The 17,799-nt window shown below is 34.8% G+C and overlaps 1 protein-coding gene across 2 annotated transcripts in view; it reads left to right on the top strand.

The window, feature by feature from the left end:
- The window catches only part of LOC111696679 (amyloid beta A4 precursor protein-binding family B member 1-interacting protein), a 40,775-nt gene extending 23,335 nt beyond the window's left edge, over positions 1-17,440 (top strand). Inside the window, exons 1-4 of one of the 2 annotated variants that reach the window (XM_023466367.1) lie at positions 1,295-1,837; positions 10,691-11,021; positions 13,605-13,727; positions 14,166-17,440. In XM_023466367.1, the coding sequence (XP_023322135.1) occupies positions 1,749-1,837; positions 10,691-11,021; positions 13,605-13,727; positions 14,166-17,306 (3,684 nt within the window). In that variant the 5' untranslated portion in view covers positions 1,295-1,748 and the 3' untranslated portion in view covers positions 17,307-17,440. Of the gene's footprint in view, positions 1-1,294; positions 1,838-10,690; positions 11,022-13,604; positions 13,728-14,165 lie in introns of those variants that run through there. The other variant, XM_023466368.1, reaches the window with a different exon arrangement.
- Positions 17,441-17,799: the final 359 nt, after the last annotated feature.

Raw genomic sequence — 17,799 nt, 5'->3', positions numbered from 1 at the left:
TGGGGGGGATAATATAAGATGTATGCTGGGAAATGGGAGTTGACCAAATACTTAACGTTAAATGACTTGGAACCCATTCCCTTAATTAATTTATTTTAAGTATTTAAATGGTTCCTCCCTTCCTCTTGGAAGAAAAGGAGAAAAAGTCATGTTTTCTTACAAAATTCATGATTCTGCAGCTAGATTCTTATATCAGTTGTGTGAGATAAAAATGAAAAAATTTCTTATCTTTACAAAGTTTCATGTAATATTGCATAGATTAAATTAGCAGTGTCACATTCATTCATTCATTTATTCATTCATTCATTCATTTTTTCTTTCAGTGCAAATCTACACTACCTTATATTTTCTTTACTTAAAATTTTTTTATGTTTATGTGACTATCTATATTTCTATCAATATTCTTATTTTAGATATCTTTAATATATATATGTTGAATGCTAATGAAAGCCAGTACATGAATAGTATCTAGAGAATATATATGCTTTATTGTAAAAACATGTACCATGGCCTGACTGCACTGCACCAAAAAGTCTAATTTTCAGCTCACAAATATCTGCAATGTATAATTTAAAATTAAATACGCAGCACCGAACAATTATAAACTGCAACCTCTTTTCAAAGATTATGTTTGAAAAGATGTTGCAATTTTTAGTTTTAATTTTGATTTTGCAGAAACGTAATATTCTAAATCTAAGTGTTCAGCTAATTGATACAAAGAATACAGATACATATATATTACATATTCTGGGTTAAGTAGTTTAAGTTCAGTTTTGCACATGCAAGGAAATATGGATTTGGGTTTTATCCTTTTTTAGCAAACCGTGCATTAGGAAATGTTCACTCCTGAATATTAAGCAGATTCATTCCAAGTACGCTCTTTCAAGAATGTAGGTTGATCGGACCTCATTGTGTCCGCCATGTTTTTTGAGGGAATTGAATTCGGTAGCGCGGCATTGTTAAATGTGATGCGCGCGAGGGAATTGTCAAGAATCGACACAGGTCACGCAGTCAATCTTGGTTCTTTGCGCGCGCTGCAAGGGTTACTCTCGTTATCATGCAATCTAGCCCGGCGCCTATATTTAACGCAATATATATGCATTCCACTCTTGTCTGTTTTTTGCATGTCTAACACCTCCCCCCCCCCCTTCAACTGGATTTTGATACACTTATGAGTGTAATGTTCATAAACGAGGACTGACATGAACATTTTGTTAAATAATTCCTCTCGCTCCCTTCCTATATGTAAAGTGACAGTGTAATATATTTCTTGTCTTGGTTAAAACAGTTTGTGGAGGGTTCATTACAAGACATTTTCTCCGATGTTGACTTATAAGAAGCTGTTTCTTACTCCGAGCTAAATTGTATGTTAATGTTAGAGTTGGACCCACCCAGGCAGCAGGGAAGATAGGTTTAAAGATACTGAGATCTGAGATATGGGAACAAGAAACTACAGTCTCAATCTCGTCTGGTGATCAGATGAGATTAGTTAGGCTTCGGATCCTAGATCTCTTGAAGTAGGATAACGTGGAGAGATATATCTCAAGGACTAGACGATGCAGTTCTTAAACTTTGCAACAAGTTTCTCCAAAACCGGATCAATATGAAGATTGGTTCGGAGAAGGGTGTAGAGGAAGTCATTCGATCATCCAGTTTTTGTCCCCTGACAATTGGGAAAGTGCGAAACCTTGCTCCATGTCTCTCCTGAACCTATAATCAGGTTGAGATTAGAAGAGTTTAGCTCAGGCATGGGTTGGAGAGAAAGGTTTTTACAGCTCCGATACTTGCAGTGGAGCACCGCTAATAAATCACGACTTTTCTTCCGTCGCATTAAACGGTAAGCTCATGCTCCATCCCCACCTCGTGTGTCTTAAATCAGCATTTTTATTTTGTTCTAGTTTTCCATCGAGGATGTTTTTGCTCTTTTTGTTTATTTTCTTCCCACCTTTTTCAAAACAAACCTTATTGATTAATTTCTTTGAAGAGTAAAGACCCCTTAATAATCCGGACCTGAACATGTTAGTCTTAAACTTTTCATTTTTCTTCTATTGTACTTTAATCCTTTTTAACCTTCATCCATTCAACCCCCCCCCCCCCCCCCTGTTCGCACCTATTTCCCCTTCTTTCCCCCTGACACCCTGAAATAGTTGAAGTTTCCCTTTACTCCGATCTATTGTTTAAACCCAAGTTCCTAGAAAGCTCAGCTCCGGGTATTGATCACAACAGAGGCGGAAGAGAGAAGTCTAACACCTGATACCAGGGGGGGGGGAGGGGTGATTTAACTCGTCAAACCCATAATAGATATTCTATCCTAACATGTTTTCATCTCAGCCCAGTTTTTACCAAGGCCTATTCCTTTTAAATTCTCTAAACAAAGATAAAATCTCCGGATTAGAGATAACGTCAACTCAAGGCACTGACACAAAAAATATGGGAGGAAAAATCAAATATTTTTCTTCAACTTCTTCCTTGTAATTTTATAAGAGGAAAATTAGTTTCAAGGAAAAAATCAAATATAAAAATCAAATTTAAATTTCAACTATAAAGAACAAATATAAAAATCAAATATAAACTAGCGTTTTGCAAAACGATTAAATTAAAAATCCAAAGGAATAAGGTCTATGCCAAAAAAAAAAAATATTCTCTATATTTTTGCAACCTGATTGTGTAGATATTGGATATATCAAACTTAAATTGTTTTATCTAACAAAATTTAAAATTTGAAATATCTAAAGTCTACAACATTGGGATGCAAAAATATAGGGATTAGGAGATTTGAGTTTCCAGCTCAATTCCATTGTATTTGTTGACTAAAGTCTAAGCAAAATTTCTTATCGCAATATTTCATTGCAAATAACTTTAAAACAAAATTGTTTTTGTTCTTTGGTTGGGAAGAAACAGTAATGCAAAGGTAGTTGATATTTTAAATTAAGATTTAGATATTTTTATTGTAAAGAAACAGTTTACGGTTAAGATTAAAGTGTAGGATCTGTTCTTATCAGATTTTTTAAAATATCAATATTCAAAATAATAACCTTAAATGGTTCATTTTCTTTTTCACAAAAATACTTTAGTATATGTTAATTCCTTCAGAGTGTACTAATCCGTATCATCTGTAGTCCGACAGAAAAAATAATTTCTTCTGGATATCTCCAAAGGTTAAAATGTAAGATCGTGAAATTACGAGCCAGTTTTTTTTTGGCACAGATTAAGCTCTTAATCGCGTTAAACTATAACCTTCCTGATTTGAGGCGCCTGCAGATTAGCGCTATTTTATAAGTTCTGGTATCAGGTCTACCTGTACAGGGTTAAGCTGCGCGGTAAAAGAATTGGTCCTGTAATACTTCTTGGAAATTTATTCTATTCTTACTCAAAATGCAGGCTTCACTCATCCTTCCTTCAAATCCCTCTATTTACTTTTAAAAAACTCCGTTTTATTTGAATAATTTTGAGGACACGGGATACAAAGGATAAAAGAACACATTAGCATTTTAATGGATGGTATTCAGAAACAGTTTTGTTCAATTTGATACCAGAAACCCGAGACTAAGTTTAAAAGGGGAATTTTAATAGGTTCCGTGTCATTTTAAGCAATCCTAAACCTTGATTCAAACACTTTGAATTTAGCAATGGGGGTTAAGGATATTTTTGTCCGTTTATACTTTTATGAGCATTGCAAATGAGAAGTGCACTTAAATGCACTTCTCTTTAAAAATTACGGAAACATAAGCAAATACCCGTATTTGCCGCATTTTTGATGATTTTAGTTTTCTTTTCATGGCCACCATTCTTTTTATATATACATGGTAAAAATCGGTCCAATTTTATGATCTGCTGGTCATTCACCTGCAATTAACGATTTTATTAAAATTATTAAATTATTGAATTCCCGGAACTTCAGATGAATTTTAATCAATTTAATCACACTGTATACAAAGCTTGAAAGCAGGAATGAAAACTCATTTTTATTGAATAGATTATCGGATAGATAGATAGTTTATCCTATAGGTTATCTACATATATTCTATTCTATTAATACCAAAACTGTGGGTTGGCATCCTTGTATCGTGACACTAGGGCTTTTATCTTCATTTTCAACTCTATATCTGATACATTACACAAGGGACTCGATCTAGATTATATAGGAGGGGGGGGGGGGGTATGATAGTGTTATTATTCTGTAAATACATGCAATGAAAAGGTGTATAGTATAGAACATACCAATTATACCTAAATATCAGGTGTATAGCAGAATGTATCAAATCCTTTAAAGGAAATATTTAAAATAAATATTCTTGAAAAATACTAGAAGGTCAAGTAAGTCATCATATTTCTGAGAATTATTCTTAAAAATTCATCAATATATATGAATTTTTAGAATAAATTTTGTTGTACAATTTACGCACTAGTAACACTCCTTTTCCCCATATCGTGTAGTACACCCAAGAAAAATATTAGAAGGATATCCTTTATGTAAATTATATTTGCATGAGACATGATAAATGTAGGTTAGAACTTGTGTGGTTCCTGAATCAGTGTTAAGCACAGCTTGTGTTTCTGTGTTCAAAATCCCAAGTATCTTGTGCAGAACTCGTGCTTAAAATTCCAAATATCTTGTGAAACACGTGTTTTAAATCCCAAGTATCATTTAGAACTCTTGTTTAAAATCCCAAGTATCTTGTAGAACTCGTGTTTAAATCCCAAGTATCATGTGGAACTCGTGTTTAAAATTCCAAGTATCTTGTGGGACTCATCATTTTTAAAATCCAAAGTAGCTTGCGGAACTGTGTTTAAGATCCCAAATATAGTGTGAAACTCGTGTTTAAAATTCCAAATATCTTTTGGAACTGGTGTTTAAATCCCAAATATCTTGTTAAACTCGTGTTTAAAATCCCAAATATTTTGTAGAACTCATGTTTAAAATACCAAGTATCTAATGGAACTCGTGTTTAAAATCCCAAATATCTCGTGGAACTCGTGTTTAAAACCCCAAATATCTTGTGGAACGCGTGTTTAAATCCCAAGTATCATGTGGAACGTTAAAATCCCAAATATCTTGTGGAACTTGTGTTAAAAATCCCAAATATATCGTGGAACTCGTGTTTAAAACCCCAAATATCTTGTGGAACGCGTGTTTAAATCCCAAGTATCATGTGGAACGCGTGTTTAAAATCCCAAATATCTTGTGGAACTTGTGTTAAAAATCCCAAATATATTGAGGAATGCGTGTTTAAAATCCCAAGTATCTTGTGGAGTTCATGTTTAAGCTGGAATAGCCTTTACATTCCAAGAATTGATGCAGAAGTCCCGTAAAGACATCAAGGTACCCTGATGTACTGTGACGATTCGTAAATTTGGTTTGTTTAATTTAAGGTTCAGCATGATGCACATTTCTGCACAATCCTTGCATGATTTAGTCGCACATGCAAATAGAGTTCCATATTTAATAGTTTAATCCTGCATTGGCAGAATTTAACCTGTGAAGTTAAAGCATGAAAATCCCCAACCCCCCCCCCACCCTAAATCTCAATCCGAGCTGATGTTTAAAACAATTTAAATATGCGCATATTTCATGTAAGACGGGGTATGAAAAACATGTAAGTTTACACGTGTTATTGTTGGCACTAAAATACTAAACATTTGTTAAAAACTTGACAGTATTCCTAGACTCATCTCAGAGAGAAATAAAGTGTCACTGTCCTCCAATATAAATTTAAATTTCTTAATTTTCATAAATATTTTACAGAGAAAAATTGAGAATTAGTTTTAATCTGGATTCATTCTGGATTGCTCTAGTTAAATCTGATACTGTTTGTGTGTGTGTGTGTTTAGTTAAGGGTCTGTTTGTCAAGAGGGTTGAAAAGTTGAATTTTAATCAAATTTTATTTATTGCCCGGAGAGAATAAGAAACTCAGCTTGAAATAAATATTTATCAGTAGAATCTGATCAAATTCCATCCTTATCCCCCTCTCCCCCTTCCCCTCCTTATATTATTACCCCCATTTCCCTTCCTTTCCCCTACCCTCTTTCTTACACCCCGAAGCGTCTACCAATCAATCCAGATCACACAGTGATACCTATATTTCAGTATCTGTATTGGTACACTATTTTCAAAAGTAAGCTCATGGGAAACACAATTTTTAAGGAAACAGAGTTTTTTACTCTTGAGGGGAACAAGAGTTTTTGAGGGGAAAAAGTTCTGACGAAAAACTAAGAGCTCTTTAGGAAAAAATGATCAAGCTTTTGAGTGACACGCGAGATCTTCAGGAAAAAATGAGTTTTTGAGTGACATACGAGTTCATTAGAAAAGCATAAGCTTTTTGAGGGAAATACCTGACTATTTGATGAAACAACAAATTCTAAAGAAAAGCATGATTTATGAAGGAAATTTAACTTAGATACGTATTTTTTACATTAAACTTACAACAGTAAAAATAATTCCCCTTCTCCCTTTATTCTCCCCTTCCCCCCTTTTCAGTAGTACCCCTCCCCCCCGGGTCTGATTGATATAGAGTATCCAACGTAACTCAATATTAATTTCACTTGTATTCTGCTCACTAGCGTTATCTACATAATACTTCTAATCAATGATATTCAGACACAAGGATATGTTTTTAGATTATTCTTCTATTCAATGATATTTAAACACAAGGATAGATAAGGGTTTAAGTAAACTCTGGGGTTGAATTAAAGTACTAGAGGTTTAAAATTTTTAATTCAACTCAGGGTTGAAATTCAAATCTTCACATAGTCGATTTCTGTCTTGACAACCCTTCATCCCGCCTCTTTTAGGTTCTATATCTGTCTTTTCTATCTATCTATCTATCTATCTATCTATCTGTCTATTTTTTCTGTCTTTAAGATTTAAAAAAGAAAAATAGAAACTAAATCTAACCTTTGTAATGTAATTTCAAATATCTCCAGTTTCTAACAACGTTCTACAAAATATAAGTTTTGTTTTCAACTTTGCAATATTATAAGTAGGTTTTATAACCCTTGAGATTAAGGGATAGAAATTGTTATTTTATGTTAATATTTTGCAATACTGCTTTAATGCTAAATATTTACTTGGAAGTTTTGCACAATTTGCAATTTTCTTTCGTTACTTCTTTTTCATTCTTTATACTTTTTACATCTATGTTTTTGTTAAACATTCTGTTTCCTGGTTTAATTTTTTAATTGAACTATATTTTTATATGGTTAGTTTTGTCAATGCATAAGTAACCCTTTCTTAAAATCCCCCCTGTATCCTCGAAATTTACCCCCGGGGATTTTGGCATCTTTAAGAATGGCTTCTGCTTGCCACCTAGTGGTACAAGGGAAAATATTCTTTACTTTAATTTCCCCCTCTTTGCAGATTAATATAAGACAGATTTGGTTTTTGTATAATTAAAAATAATTATCTGCATTGTACATTCAGTACTAGAAATCATCCTAATTTACTTATACTTAGGCTTTGGCACAATTCTGAATACTTTTTCTTTATATATTCTTCTTTTGATTTACTATGCTAATCCTTCGTTTTTCAACCTCAATTTACTTTTACTTAATTCTTACTAAATCTCTACTCATTCTTTATTTAATCCTTACTTGATCCTTAATCATTATTTACATTACCTTACTTGATCCTTAATCATTATTTACATTACCTTACTTGATCCTTACTCATTATTTACATTACCTTACTTGATCCTTACTCATTATTTACATTACCTTACTTTATCCTCACTCATTATTTACATTACCTTACTTGATCCTTACTCATTATTTACATTACCTTACTTGATCCTTACTCATTATTTACATTACCTTACTTTATCCTCACTCACTTTCAACTTATTCTTTACTCAAATCACACTCAATTCTTACTAAGGACTATCTATCTATCTATCTATCTATCTATCTATCTATCTATCTATCTATCTATCTATCTATATGTTAATCTATTTGGGTCCCTAATGAACCCTTATTGGAATGAATTCCCTGAGATTCCAGGTTTGAAGATCTTATCTCCGATGACATTGAGGACCTGCCTCTACAGTGTACAGTGTGGGGTTAGCCTTATTTCTAACTATCCATTTGTGCAACGTTAAACTAACTACAAACTTGTCTTCAGTCTGATTTTTGTCTCTTATTCAAAATGCATTGTTAAAGATCTTCTATACTTTAAAATTTAGAATCTTCATTTAACTAGTTAAAATAGGTTCCAAAGTTTAGGCTGACTTTAAACTAGGACGCTTAGTTTCCCGTGACATTAAAGACAAGGACGCTTAGTTTCCCGTGACGTACTGGTGTATACAAGTTTAGCATGACCGACAAATTTAGGCTTTTTTAAAACTTTCTTTAAAAAAATATTAACTTCACTATTAAATATGTTTAATAGGTTCAAACTTGGAAAATATTCTTGATTAGATGTCAAGATTGAAGATACAAAAAAGGCAGAAATACAACGCGCGTTTTAGAAATCCCAAAATTATGAAAATAGGTGTTTAGTGTTTAGAAGATTTAATGTCCAGTTCCAGGCCCGAAATATATTAGTTTATTATTATAGTTCTACGTCAGTAAAGTTACAAACTAATAATTCCAATAAAACTTATTTTTTTGCGTCTAATCTAAAAAGATTAAATTTTTTCTATTTTCTTTTTTTGTAAAAAGAGAGGGCTTTATTTTAACAATTATGAATTAGATATAGTCGTTTTTAATTTTGTAAAATGTGAAATTCTAAGTCCGTAAATCACTTTAGTAGAGAAAACCCAAATAGAAAATTATCAACTTTTAGATAGAAAAATTATAGATATAGATATCTTCATCATTTTCGCTCAGACGAATTTTTTAAGGATAACAATGTAAATGGAACATGCCACTCTGATAATGAAGGGTCACTTGAAATTTTGCCTACAGCCCCTTTATTTTCTTATTTTCTTAATAAAGATAAGAAACCTAGCTCTATGTTTTACAAAACTACTGCAGTTGAATCCTCTACTCGACAAACCAAACACTTATCAGTGTGTATCAGCGTGTATCTGGAACCTGTTTATTTTTAAGAATTATTAATTATGAAACAAAATTAAATATATTATTTACACAAGTGTTTTAAGGCAGGGAACATGTGGCAAAATGTATATTTTCTATCTGTCTGTCTGTTTGTCTGTCTGTCTGTCTTTCTGTTTTTATCTAACTGTCTGTCTATCTATCTTTTATCTATCTGTCTGTCTATTTACCTTTTATCTATCTGTCTGTCTGTTTGTCTGTCTGTCTGTCTTTCTGTTTTTATCTAACTGTCTTTCTATCTATCTTTTATCTATCTGTCTGTCTATCTATCTTTTATCTATCTGTCTGTCTATCTATCTTTTATGTATTTGTTTATCTTTTATCTAATATTTCTATAAGTCTGCAAGGGTTGTGGAAAGTATTGAGTTGAATTGGATTGGAGTAAAAGGACTTCAAAATCCAACTCAAGAGTAAATACTTAACAGGTTTTCATTTTAAACAGAATTTTTACAGGTTTTCGTTTTTTTAAACCGAGTAGAATTTTTACAGGTTTCCTTGTTTTAACACCGATTTAAAATTTTACAGGATAAAAGAATAAATTAAGGAACTTCAAAAAAAAGAAAGGATGAATTTAGAAAATTAAAGAATTGAAAGGATGGATGAAAGGACGGATGAAAGGGTACATGAAAGGATGAATGAATGAATAGATTGATCGATCTTTATATCTATTCCTCAGGATGAATTCTCTATATGATAAATGACATTCTACAGAAGAAGAAGATATATATTTTAAACCGGATCTATAGATTTGTATGAAAAGGGAGGAGGGGGATATATTTCTAAGGGATTAAAAAATATAACAAAAAGGGTGATGGTTATACGCCAAGTACTTCCTTAATTGTCTTTGTGATTTTATAGGTCAACTTTTTCAAAATTACGAAGTCAGAATTTTGAACGACATTATACGAATCATATTTATTATTTACATGATATTAATTAAGTACCTGCAAATGTAAATTTAATAAACGAATTTAATTGAAATATTAGAAAATCAAGAAAAATTTCAATTTACAATTGTACAATAGTACAATTGTACTATAGTACGAGACATCTACATCAATAATATATATTGATAAGATCGGATTCAATTGGAAAGTTTGATTAGAAGAGGTTGAAGAAAGGATTATAAATGAGATGGAGGAGGGGGGGGGGGGATAATGGACTGATGACAAAATATTTGGGTCGCAAGATTAATGGGGGGGGGGGGTATGGATAACCAGCGACCATTAAGAGGAAATTGACAATGGGCAGTGCGTGAGCTAAAAGCCAGGTTGGAAGATAGTGATATGAGGGGGATTTTATGAGTATGTAGAGGGGGAAATCCCCCTCTTCAGATAGTTTCCCCATCTAAAAGCTTTCTCAAAAAGAAGTTTTGTAAGATGCTCTTGTAGTGAGTGTTTATTTAGCGTGATATACTCAGTATACAACAAGTGTTTGGACAGGAGAAGTGTACATCAAATATTAAGTTATTTACTCCATCCCCTCTTCATTCCCCCCCCCCTTACCCTCATTTCCCCCTCCTGCTGGGGAGAATAGGTTGCTTCTCCATTTCCCAGAGGGAAATTTCTACTAATTGTTGACATTTCCTTTATTCTCATTTAGTTTACACTATTGTGTACTTACTATTGTTATATTTCAGATCCCTGGTTCCTATTACAGATCTTGTCTCCAGGTCCCACGTTCAGTACCAATCCGTAGACTCCGTGCATCAACCTAACTTCTTCACGGAGCAAGCCTCACCAATTCTTGCCACGAGAGAACGAAATAATAACAAGAAAGTGAACGATTTTACTCCGGTAGGACGACACCGTTCTCCGGGAAGGGACTTTACCAGTAAGGTTGAGTTAAACATTTCTCCGGTTGGGTGCGAAGTAAGGATGGATCCGCTGTATGAAGCGGATTCTGATACAGAGGATGATCCAACTAAACTTCTCAATCAATGGTTGGGAGAACTTAATACTCTGAAGAAGGTAAACCATTAGAATGTTGATGTGTGTGTGTGTGACGGTGGTGTTTGTCTGTTTAAAAGTTTATGTTTGTCCCCTGAAATTCTCTCTCTATATATCTTGATCTAGGTCTAGTATTGAACACAAGGGATGATAAATCTTACATCTGGTGTATGTTGACACCTCTGAACGCAAGAACTCCTTCAAAACTGGGGGGAATTATTTTTAAACGGGCATAACAACCAGTTACAAAGCCTTGATGATTAACACTAAACACGTACAGGGGAGTATTTTTAAAAAATTCAGTATTTTAAAGAGAAATATGATCTCACGACACCCTTTTTAGAATATTTGTTCAATATTTTTGAATGTAATATAAGCCCCTGTCCATGCATGTGGGACGGTGTGTTGATATTTTATTTGGCTCTAAAAGTTTCCAATTACGATAGTAAACAGGGGTTTATATGTAGTTTATCAATTTAGTTATTAAACTTGGATTTTATTGATCTAGGCGCAATATGTAATAGAATACATGTTTTATTTTAATCGCCCTGCTCCGGCATTAATTAAGATGGATGCATACTTAGGGTTTTATTTTTTATCTATCTTCTGTCTATCTATCTGTTTGTCTCTATCTATCTTTTATCTATTTTATCCATCTGGCTGTCTATTTATCTTTTATCTATCTATCAGTCTATCTATCTTTAATCTATTTTATCTATCTGGCTGTCTATTTATCATTTATTTATCTGTCTGTCTATCTATCTTTTATCTTTCTTTCTGTCTATCTGTTTTTTATCTAACTGTCTGTCAATCTATCTTTTATCTATCTGTCTGTCAATCTTCTATCTGTCTGTTTGTTTATCTATCTTTTATCTATCTGTCTATCTATCTATTTTTTCATCTAACTGTCTGTCTATTTATCTTTTATCTATCTGTCTGTCTATTTACCTTTTATCTATCTGTCTGTCTGTTTGTCTGTCTGTCTGTCTTTCTGTTTTTATCTAACTGTCTGTCTATCTATCTTTTATCTATCTGTCTGTCTATTTACCTGTTATCTATCTGTCTGTCTGTTTGTCTGTCTGTCTGTCTTTCTATTTTTATCTAACTGTCTTTCTATCTATATTTTATCTATCTGTCTGTCTATCTATCTTTTATCTATCTGTCTGTCTATCTATCTTTTATGTGTTTGTTTATCTTTTATCTATTTTTCCGTCTATCTGTCTTTTAATTTTTTGTATTTATATCTACCTATCTATTTTGCTGTTTATCTGTATTTATATTTGTTCAGATCTACCCATTTGTCAATTTGTCTTTATTCTCAATTTCCCTATGTATAAGGAACTGTCAAATTTCCTTGTCTTTGACAGGGATACCCACAAACACTGAGAATGTAAAAACGACCTGAAACTCTAAAAATATGACGATTTGAAGTTGATTTTTGGTTTCTGCATTCAATAGAGTATTTTGATTGTTTACTGAATGATTAAGCAAAGAAATATGCCAGTTTTGGTCTGCAATGTGCCCTGAATGCAAGAAAACGGACTAAACAAATTTCGTACAATCGTCTTTGAAGTCTTATCCTTCGTGGGTCACCCTGTATGCATGTATATATGGTACTAATTATGTATCCGGCTCAATAGTTATTTAGAAGGAACAATCTATGTGTCCAAGTCCAGCTAATTGTCTATGCTTAAGAAACCTATCTTACTTGCTGTATGTTTATCTATCTATCTCTACAGTGATATCTATCTGTTTATTGCTATCTATGTATTGCTATCTATCCACGTATTTATATCTATCTATGTCTTACTATCTATCTATGTCTTACTATCTATCTGTGACTTACAACCTACCAATGTTCCACTATATATCTATGTTCTACTATCTATCTATTTCCCCTTTCTATGTATGTATGTATCTATGTCCCGCTTGTACTGATATCTATCTATGTTTTGCTATTTATGCAATATTAAACTATAAAATTCTTTCTATGTCTTGTATTAGTTCGAACTGTATCCACTAATCTCCCAGCAATGTCAAGTTCTTAAACTGTTTCTCATTTACAAAATTCCACACTTTTTACACCGCTTATCTTTCTCTATAGAATATGCAGGGCTTAGAGGGACCGTTAACTCAAAAAAATAATTATTTTTTAACCGTTAATTTAGTTTTGTTAAAGACACACAAAACAACATTTTCGCAACATTCAAACTTTTATCATAGTAATCTTTTCCATCGATTAATACTATTTTAGCAAAATATTTGAGTTTTGACATTTTGAATTTGCTTTTTTACATTTTTACAGTGTTTACAGTTAAATCCTTGAACAGTCCCATGAAGATGAAGGTTTCCTGTTCTCTTGTCGCAGTGTATCGTATCTCCAGTATGAATATTCAGCTAGAGTCTGGTGTAGACACCATCTCATATCTTCTATCTCCAGTTCTATCAAAACCTGCATAATTAGATGATACACTGCCTATCTTTCTATCTTTCCATCAATGCATAAATGGGCCGGAGCATGAAAAATTCAAAAATGATTTTAAAAAACTGTAAAATTTTAATATTAAAGCTTTTTTGGAACTTTTTAATCCTTGTTTTTTTCAGGGTTTGGATACAGGTTCTAGTGGAGAGACGAACTCCTCCTCTCCCCCCCGTATCCCGGAGATGACCCTGAAAGAGAAGAAGAAACAATACAGATGCTCCCTAATCAACCTTGATACGTCCCAGGGAATTATTAAATATTGTTCAACCCCGTCTCAGCACTTGATTAAAACAAGAATATATATATATATATATATATATATTATATGTATATTGTTGATTTCTATAGACCCCGTCTCAACACTTGATTAAAGGAAATAGGAAATGTTTATTTAAATTTACAAAAAAAATCAATTTCAAAAGAAAAACAGATTTAGTTGGAATATGTAATAATTTCTTCAAATATTTCACCGAGTCAGGTTTAAATTATTTCTAAACATCTTTGTTTTTATTTTCATTCATGTTATTTATACTCTTTGCAGTGTATTCATTCATGAACTGTTTATGCACATGCAGAATATATAAATATTGGCGAACAATTTTTACACCGCATAATTAGGTTTTATGATTAAATTTTTGATAAATGTTGAGACAAGGGGTTTGAATATTTAATAATGGATTCAGGACGATGAACTCGACGCAATTCTTGGTGAGCTTACCGTTCTAGAATCACAATTTGATCAAGAAATTGTGGCGGACAAACGGCGCAGTGTAGAGGAGGCTCGGCGGAGGAAAGATGATGAAGGAAGTCCAGTTTCTCCGGCGGAATCCGACCGATCTAGCAGTAATATCACAGATCTTGGAATACACAGCAACTCACATTCAAGATCCAGCTCCGGCTCCGATGAAATAAAGCAGGCACAACTTCGTAAACCCGAAGGAGGCGGAAGGACGGAGAGTCCTGATACAGATTCAGCGTTCTGCGACAATATGTCCATCCTGTCCAGTTGCAGTGCAGCTAGCAGTAACAGAACAGGACAATCCGTTGGAGTACCCAGCTCTGTACACCAGCTCAGCAAAGAGGAGCAGGAGGCTAAGATCAAAGCGGAGAAGATCAAGATTGCAATTGAGAAGATAAAGGAAGCATCTGTAAAAAAGCTGTTTATCAAGGTGTTTACTAGTGATGGTTCAGCTAAGAGTCTCCTGGTGGATGAGAAGATGAGTGTGGCTCAGGTGACCAGGATATTAGCTGAAAAGAACCATGTGTCTCTGGATCCTAAGTGGGCCCTGGTTGAGTTGGTTCCTGACCTATACATGGAGCGGGTGTATGAGGATAATGAGTATCTGGTTGAGAACTGTCTCCTATGGAAGGTTGACTCCAAGAACACTCTCTGGTTTATAGAACGTCCTGAGAAGTTTGACTTATTTCTCCGTCCAGAGGTTTATCTTCTGGAAACCTCGTCCTCCCAACGGGATGATCAGATGGAGGAGCACTCCAGACAAGAACTTCTTGAAGAATATTTCTCCTGTAGTGGAGTCGGAGCTCCTGAAGTAGAGGGAAATATCTGGCTTAAGGCCGACAGTAAAAAATCCTGGAAAAAGTTCTATTTTGTTCTACGCACATCAGGACTATACTATTCCCCCAAAGGAAAGAAAACGTCAAAGGATCTAGTCTGTCTTACAACATTTGACGTAAATCAAGTTTATTACGGAGTAGGATGGAAAAATAAATACAAGGCTCCGTCAGAATTCTGTTTTGGAATAAAGCATCCTCAGATTCAGGCTAAAAATCCTAAATACATAAAATACCTGTGTGTAGATACACAGAGAGAGCTGCATCAATGGGTGACAGGGATACGGATAGCAAAGAATGGGAAGAGTTTGTTTGACAATTATCGAGGTATTGTGGAGGAGATTACACATGCTGATATAGACATACTCACATCCAAGCGTTTTTCTGTGAATTCCACGAACGGTTTGCAAATTCCGCAAAATTCCGGGGACAAGAACGGAGGGGAGGGAATACAGAGTCCAGCTAGAACTCCTAGTTCGGAGAACAAAAGTTTAGCAAGTGCTCTCTCTAGTGGAATAGAATCGGATATGTCTAGCACTAGTTACAAGAATGGACAGAACGCACTCCTGGACGGACTAAATCAAATAGTAGAGGATACTCACACGGAGCCTTTGGATCGAGTATCCGGGCTCACCCCTGTTGGCACCCTGGAGAGAAGTTTTAAGCTCCGACGATCCTTCTCCCGTTCCTCCAGGTCCTCCTCCAGTAGTGGGTGTCTCAGTGATAAGTCTGGTGCGGAGTTAGGGTTCGAAAGTGATTTTCCTCTCGGAGGAACAATAAAGAAACGTCCTGCAGCAACTCCTCGTCTTCCGCTGACGACGACGACATGGGGTCTAGTCCGGGAGTCGGACCAGGACGAAGATGAGGGAGACGGAGGAGGTGTAGTAGGACTAGGAGCAGGAGGAACCCTGCTACGGAAAGCTGTGAGGAACAGTTTATCCAGGAAACCTCAAGAACATGACAAGGAAATTGAATCGTGCAGGGTTGACGGAGAGAGCGTTCCTCCCAACAGACAAACAGAGATATCTACTGACAACTATAGAGAAGATCCTCTTAGTTCAGCCTTTGAAAGAAGCATATCTAGCATGTCAGAAGAGGAAAACCTCCCCCTTCCTCCCCCACCCAGGATGGATAGTATGACTAGTTTAAACGACATAGATCAGCTCCCCCCTCCTCCCCCAGATATGTGCTATGAACCAAACAAATCCTTTAGCTCGAACCACTATCATGTTTCTCCAGTGACTAGCCCAACTGTACACTCACGAAGTTTGGTTACACAGTTGAGTTTCTCTCCTAATCCCGTAAATGGATTGCCTCCTTCAGGACCTGGTAATAAACTCCCCACGTCTCCTAAACCTGCAGGATCGTCACTAGCCGGTAAAAAACCTGTAGTGCCACATAAATCTAGTCGAAGAATATCATTTGATGATAATGTTCAGATGATAGAAGCCCCATCATCAACCCCGGTTAAATACAATCCTCACTTTTCTCCTGGACCTCCTTGTGAACCATTTAATCAACCTTACTCCGAAGCATTCAGATCAGAAACTCCAGACAGATTTCACTCACAAGGAGGGGTTTCTCCTGCTCCTTATCCTAAACCCGCAGCTAAATTTACTCCAACCCCACCAATTCGCAACTCTCCAGGTAGATTAACCTTTTCCTCTGAGGAGAGTCCAAACACGGATAGTCTACCCAGAGCCTTTCTGAAAGATCTTCAGAAAGTAATGAATAAGAAGTGGCAGGTTGCGGAGAAATGCAGGACGGAGAAAAATACAACTCCTCATGAGGTTTTAGGTTTTAGAGATGAACCAATCCAACAGATTGGACAACCAGGCCTTTACAGTCAAAACAGTGCCATAGGAGCCTGGGTTCTCAACTCCCAACAGTTTACAGACGACGATATTCAAGGTGAAGAACATTCATACTCACATTATCAGCAGTACAACCACTACCAGCCACACCCTATCCCACATCATCATCATCATCACCATCATCATCCCCAGTTTCAGCCCGGACAGGTGTACTCTGAGAGCTGCTATCCAAATAATGATGATTATGGTCACGTATCCCGACCCATTGACCATTTCTCTGATCCTAATCAGTTAAGAGAAGGGAGTAGACCTGTCGTTCTCATTGAACCGGAACCAAACTATGTAGATCCAGGGCACATGCGCGCAAACAAGGTTAAACGCCCGCCACCACCGCCGCGGCGGAGTGAAAATACGCAATTAACCGCTGGATCTTTCTGAGAAAAATTAAAGTATTTACTCAATTCTCAATTATAATGTATAGACTTGAAATTGTTCCGACGGAAACCTCCTGAAACGAATATCTGATATTCTGAAACCAGATGAGATGATGTGCTAGGTGAAATATATTAAAACACACTCACGCTAAATAATATAATAATAAACCTAAATTTAATCAGCTTTGGATCAAATTATTATTATTTAGCTTTTACATATTATTTTTTGTGGCAAATTTGTGATAAGTTGTACCTGGTATATTGCCGTTATATAGATACTAATTAGTATTATTATTATTATTATTATTATCATTATTATTATTATTATCATAATTATAATTGATTCTTGAAATTTTCAAATTTAATAAATCTGATTGTTAATAAATTTTAAGATGTCATGTTTTTTAGATTCAAGTTTCCCCAGCAGGAATTTACCAATATATGTAATGACCATTTAAAGAAAGTAGGAATAAGTAATGATAGGAAGCTAGGAATAG

Source organism: Eurytemora carolleeae, unplaced genomic scaffold (genome assembly GCF_000591075.1).
Source record: "Eurytemora carolleeae unplaced genomic scaffold, Eaff_2.0 scaffold250, whole genome shotgun sequence".
Taxonomy (NCBI): Eukaryota; Metazoa; Arthropoda; class Copepoda; order Calanoida; family Temoridae; genus Eurytemora; species Eurytemora carolleeae.
This window is presented reverse-complemented; position numbering and strand designations above follow the sequence as displayed.